Consider the following 6,756-nt stretch of genomic DNA (forward strand, 5'->3'; position numbering starts at 1 on the left):
GCAATTATTTTGTTGCTCAGTTTCTGACAAGAACGAGGCAGGAGAGATTTCTGTCAGAGGTTTCTGGAGGGTCTCAAGAGTCTCTACCTATATATCACAACATCAAATGAGCTTCACCGGAAGTTTACGAGCTGGCTTATCTTTATGCCTGAAGTTCTAAAGAACGTTCCATGCATATGGTCAATTAAGCAAGTTTTCTTAATTAGCTGGTTCAGGTGTGTTTAATTAGGGTTGAAGCTAAACTCTGCAGGACACCGGCCCTCCAGGACCGAGTTTGGAGACCCCTTTTGTAGAGTAAGCAGTGATTGACATCATAATGGTACTTACTTCTCATTGGTGGAGCTGGCCTTCCTCTGGCAGAACATGGACAGGGAGGAGGAGCCAGGCACTACTTCTTGCTTGATTTCCCACGCTGCCAGATTACTGGGCTTTACCACCATGAAATTAATGCCTTGCCCATACTGGACTCTAAGGAAATCAAGAACACAGGATTTGAACACTCTAAACAACACACCCATAAACTTATTCACTTAACATAACTTCATACATATCATGCTCAAACACACTTTTTTGTTTTTAATTTAGAAAATTGCTTTTTTATTACCTGTTTAATAAATAATCAGCTACTACCATGTATAAAATCCCTAGCAGGTGACTCACATTAATATTTAGTCTTAATTCTACATCCAATTTTAGAAATGCAACCACATGGGGGTGTATATCACACTTTTTCAAGAGTTTTACAGTGTTAGTACAGCTCTGTGGAATAAAATGGCTAATACATTAGTTAGCTAATGCATATTAAACACTGCTGTTCTGGTGTACATTTATGTACTTTAGAAAGTATACCGTATACAAGTATATAGTAATATGTGGATGAGGATATGTGCATTTTTTATTGATAAATCTCTGTCCTCTGGACTTGTCTGCTGACTCATCTAGTCATCACCTTGGCAAGACACTGCAGACTTTATTAACACACACACACACACACAGAGAAGTCACTATATCTGCCTTTCAATGGCCTTGGAAAGATCAGAGGTGAGATTTCCTAACTTAAAGAACACTGCAAGCTTTCCTCAGTGGCTCTCTCACTCTATTTTCATGGTCTGGCATTACTATTTATTCAGAGTCTGTTGTTAGTGCTTTGGCTGAGGACAGTAAGGATTTTCCAATCAAAATGCAAACAAGAGAGACTAATCTTGATTCATGATTACTGTATGAGTACTGTTAAAAAGATCAGTCCTCTTTTTTCTGAGTTTGGTCTCCTCAGACTTTAGTTTAAAAGCTGTACTGAAATGACCTACAGAGTAGGGCTGTGCGATATTGAAGAAAAATGCGATATGCGATACCTTGTTAAAAAATGCGATATTCGATACGATATTGCTTAACGTGTGTAAAATCGATTTCAATTATATTTTAAAATATTTAAAAATTAAAATGATATAACCAATTTGTTTCACATTCTTTCTTGGAAAAGAAAGAATCACTATAACTTCTGAAAGTGACCAGCAGTGTTTTAGCATTACATAAAAATTAATGTCACAAATCAGAAAATGTCATTTTAACATCAGTACATACAGTAACATGCAAACCAAAAAAATTAATGACACTAATTTTATATCATTGTAACTTTGCTTTCCATACACTTTAAGTACTTCTTCATACCACAGCAAAAACTATAGTCTGAGAAAGTTCAAACATGATTAAAGGCAAGTGAACAGTCAGTAAAAAAAAGAAAGAAAAAAAGAAATACACAATTTACAAGCATAGATAATATAAACGGTAGTAATCAGGTACAGAAATGTAATAATTACGTGTAAAATAACACTGCATAGTGTTCACAGTATGAATTAAATTTAGATTGATCTTTGTTATAGCTGTTTTGTTGTTTTATTAACATTAGTGTCATATTCAGCAGCACGTATTTATAGGCTGCTGTCTCTTTAAATCCGACTGCACGGATCTAGTATAATGATACACATCCGATATCTTTCTCAGCTGTTTCCATTCATTTAAAACATAACCGACTGCGTTTACGAGAATGATCGTCGAGACGGGTCCTATTGACATAATTCTGTGTGTATGTGTCTGTTCAAACATAAGGAGGAGATGCGAAAGACGAATTAACTCGGTGTTCACGCGCCTGAAACACGTCTCTATGTGTGTGTGTGTGTGTGTGTCAGGTGTGAGTCAGACAGCAAGACGAGACGGCAAAGAGTTGTTTTCTGAAACTTATTGCACTTAACTCTTTTTAATGTCAAGCAATTCTCTGCTATATGCGTCGAACTAAAACTTTGACCTTTTGCAACGTTTTGCTTTAAGTAGTCTATTATTAAAAGGATTCAGATATCGCACGGCCTTGCTATATGCTTTTTGCGATATTTCGATAATTTCGATATATCGTGCAGCCCTACTACACAGAGTTGCAAATAAATTAAAGTTAAATAAACAAATAAATGTACAGCTTTAAAATCGAAAGATGGTGTGGTATTGAGACTTACTTTAGTACTATTGCCATTAGTGGGGCAAAAGTAAACAAAACAACTGGCCAAGTTGCTTGATATTATACCTGAACAGCAAAGAACATTACAAAGTATATCTGTCTTTTTTCTCACACAGAGATATTAGTTTAGCCTTAGTTCCTGAAACAGATTTATGTTGCCTAGCCACCTCATATTTGTGAACAGAAAGCAGGTGATGTAAATAGGTTACTGTGGTAAAAGAACATGACCTTTAATGCCCAGAGACAGAGATTCATTAGAAGTAAACATATGACTGTGCTCTGTTCTCCACATAATTAATTACACCTCTGTATCCATGACTTAAAAGAGGAATAGAACAATAAAGTGTCTTTCTTCCAAACATTAAAAAACACCTTGTTGACAATTCAACTGGCAACATGTACACAATTGACTAAAAGAGGTTGTAAATATAGTACAGTAGTGCTACTGCTATTTTTATTCCTGTTTTTATTCCTCTGACATAGAATTGTCCATCACTTTAACTGGCTATCCCACAATACAAAATCTGAATATATTACCACATTCAAAAATGTAGAAATATTCCTAAGTAGTCCATTCAAAAACATCAAAACAACTGCTATTTTTTCTAAAGATGTGAATGGGAAAAAGTTGTATGTCAGTTACAAACTTATAATGGTTCAATGTCATATTCTTATTGTGAAGTAACCTTGAGCTTGAGAAATATATAAATGCAACTACTTATTCACTACAATATATGTGGATTAGCCATTGAGCTGCATGAGTTCTTTACTCCAACAAAGAATTGATTCTATGCTTCCCGAGACACTGGGGATCGAAAGTCAACTTTAAATGTTCAGTGTGAAATGACTAAGAGATTATCTTGATTATCAAAACTACCACACATCCCAGAAGAGAATTATCAGCTAGCTGGGAGTATTTTGATTTATTCCAGTGACTCAAATCTTTTGATTCTGCTCAACAAAAAGACTCATTTACTGATTTATTGAGTGACTCTTTCTATATGTTACATCATTGCAACAGCAGGAGGCGCCCACCTAAGTCAATGAATCATACACTTAACAGATCATCAATTTTGATTTATAATATCAATCATAATACTGTAAATTAGACTTTTGCACTGTTTAATAGAATAGTTCACCAAAAAAGAAGACATGCCGAATATTTACTCACCCTCAGGCCATCCAAAATGTAGTTTGTTTTTGCATCGGAACCGATTTGAAGAAATATTTCATTGCATCACTTGCTCACCAATGGATCCTCTGCAGTGAATGGGTGCCATCAGAATGAGAGTCCAAACAGCTTATAAAAGCATCACAATCCAAAAGTAATCCACATGACTCCAGTCCATCAATTAATATCTTGTGAAGCAACATTTGTAAGAAACAAATCTATAATTAAGATGCAGCTTTTCACTTCTCAAGATGTTAACCGATGGACTGGAGTCATGTGGATTACTTGTGGAATATTGTGATGTTTTTATCAACTCTTTTTTCAATTGGTGAGCAAGTGATTAAATTTCCCCACATCTGTTCTAATAAAGAACTAATTATCTATATCTTAGATGGCCTTAGGGTGAGTAAATAAAGCAATTCCTTTAAAATAACAACTTAAATTGCCTCCTAGTTTTGTTAAGAATCAAGAATCGATTTATTTGGAATCAACTCTTTAAATTCTGAAAACTTGTAATCAGAGTAATTTCCAAACGTTCCATAAACAAACAACTCTTCTCAAAAGAGGCATATTTTTCTGCTTTTAAGCCTCTTGTTTTAGGATCTTTTGAGAACAGGAACATCTGGGTAAAATAGCCTGCTTCCATAGAGTCACAACACAGCTGCTGCTCAACTCTTACGTAACTACTCAGCTATTGTGTAACAACTACAAAAAAATGTTACATTTCGAGCATGTTTGAAAAAGCATTAGCATATGTATACAGTTATGTCATTAATAAAATCTGATTCTAAATTAACTAAAAGGTTGTAGGTTCAAACTCGAAAAACTGTTAAATCATCCACCATTGTGTCCTTGAACAAGGCACCAAGATGCTCCAGGGGGTGTCTGCCAAATGAATAAATGTTAATGTAATATATCTCAGGCCAGTGATCACATGGTTTCTAATACAGAAGTCACGTGGCATGTTCTGCCATAGTACAGCTGCATTTTTAAAGAACACAAATTGACCGTCACTGCATCATTTACCAGAAAACACACATGCACATAAATATGGTGGTGAAGCCAATTGATATTTTGGTTCTCAAGACCACAATGGAAAAGCACTTTGGTGGTGAGCATAGCAACGAGAAAGGTCATGTATTTGTGTGTGTGTAAGAGTGGACACCGCACAGGAAGCATTCAGGTCTGCAGGCCAATCCAATTGGCATTTAATTAACTGGGGACTCAGATCAGGGAGTTTACCCTTCTAAATCAATCCACTATCCCAAGACTAAACGCTCACACATAAACAAACACACATGGTGGATTACACAGGTGAATTAGCAGGGTTTGTCTGGCAACTTATCGGTTGGAGATGAGTTTGCAGATCGTGGTGTAAAGGGCAACACAACCTTAGCACAAAAACAAACAGCCATGTCATTGTATGTGTGTGAGTGTGTGATAGAGAACAGTGAGTTTCAGCTTGGTGTCATTTTGCATTTAGAGTGAGGACGGACCGCACAAAGAGTGGGACACAATCGAACGTCACCCATTCTAAGCAAGAGATTTTCTGTATAATATCGGTTGGTGTTAATAATCTTAGCATCTAGCAGCTGACGTGGCCACATTTGCACCTTTATGCAAATGTGACGATACGAGTATTGATACAGCTGGCCCTGTATCGATACTGTGGCACGTGTGCAACAGTGGACCCTTAACACCTAACTGCTTGTTTCACACAAATGCTGGCACAGACATGCATGTTCGGCTAGAGTCGCTTTGAGATGAACTCATGCATCTTCGGAAGCGGAGCTGCGCGGAAAGTTAAAAAAAATGTTGTCATGGGGTGCTGTGTGTACATTAATAAGGAAAAAAAAATTACTTAAATGATTTTAGCAAATGGCTGCAATATAACAAAGAGTGAAAAATTTAAGCGGGTCTGAATACTTTCCGTACCCACTGTATATACTGTATTAGGGCTGTCAATAGATTAAACATTTTTATCTAATTAATCACCCTTTTTCTGTGATTAATCACGATTAATCACACACTTCATGAAATTAAGCATAGACCATTTATCTTGTTTCAGATGTTTATTTTGTCATCATTTGCTATATTCAGCAAAGTAAACCAAAAGATTGAAGGGTGATTCTCAAAAATCTAAGCACATATGAAAGAAAAAAAATAATTGTATAGTAGCCTGTGTACAGTGCAACAGCAAAGAGCTTTTTTTACATTTTAGAGAAGTCAAGTTGCGATACCGAACAGGACCACATGGAGACGCCAAAAAACCCTAAACCAACCGCCTGCTGACTGCATATATCGACTACAGTACACGGATCCATTCAGTATAACTAAACACAGCAACATAAACATGACAAATCAAAACATTATCGTGAATGTGTGTGGAAACAACGTGAATGTATGGAAATGTCTGCCTGTGCATAAATACAATGTGCGATCAGTGCGTCAAGAGCACTCATACATGCATTATTATAACGGACTCACGTGTGCTTACTGTACGACTCCTGTACACCACCGCAATCGTCTTTACCTTGATTGCAGTCTTCATCCATCAAAACTTTACTAGCGAGACTGGTTATCCAGTCAAGAAAACGTAGTTTGCGTCTCACCTGACCATACAGAGGTGGGATGTTTTGACAATCCATTCAGTCTGTACTTCACACACAGCACGACGTGTTAGGGCTCACGCTCTTCAGAGACAATCACAGAATATGACAGAGCTCGTGTTTAAAAGCGAAACACGCTGGAATGAATAATTCACTGAAAACGCAATGCAAGTCTCTGTTCTCTCTGCAATCTCTGATGTAATCAGCCTGGTTTCCTTTATATTAGCGCTGTTTTGAACGGATTGTTTGAATGCATTCACTTACTGGATCACTGGACTGAAAAATTTCCCAGAGTTTAGCAGCTTAAAATGATCTGATCGCAAGCAGAGAAGCAAAATTGGGTTAAAGGGTTAGAAAAGAAATTGTGTAATTGTCAGTAATTTTGTGTTAATTGCGTTAAATTATTTTAATGCATTAAGGATTGTAAAATTAATTGCATGCGTTAACGCGTTAACGATGACAGCCCTAAT

The 6,756-nt window shown here is 36.6% G+C and overlaps 1 protein-coding gene across 1 annotated transcript in view; it reads right to left on the reverse strand.

Moving 5' to 3' along the window:
• Positions 1-327: 327 nt before the first annotated feature.
• The window catches only part of LOC107595952 (transmembrane protein 132C-like), a gene marked incomplete at its 3' end in the record, with an annotated part of 201,144 nt that continues 194,715 nt past the window's right edge, over positions 328-6,756 (reverse strand). The window contains exon 3 of the mRNA XM_016286553.1: positions 328-468. Coding sequence (XP_016142039.1) covers positions 328-468 — 141 coding nt within the window. The remainder of the gene's footprint in view (positions 469-6,756) is intronic.

Source organism: Sinocyclocheilus grahami, unplaced genomic scaffold (genome assembly GCF_001515645.1).
Source record: "Sinocyclocheilus grahami isolate Dianchi unplaced genomic scaffold, SAMN03320097.WGS_v1.1 scaffold211.1, whole genome shotgun sequence".
Lineage (NCBI taxonomy): Eukaryota > Metazoa > Chordata > Actinopteri > Cypriniformes > Cyprinidae > Sinocyclocheilus > Sinocyclocheilus grahami.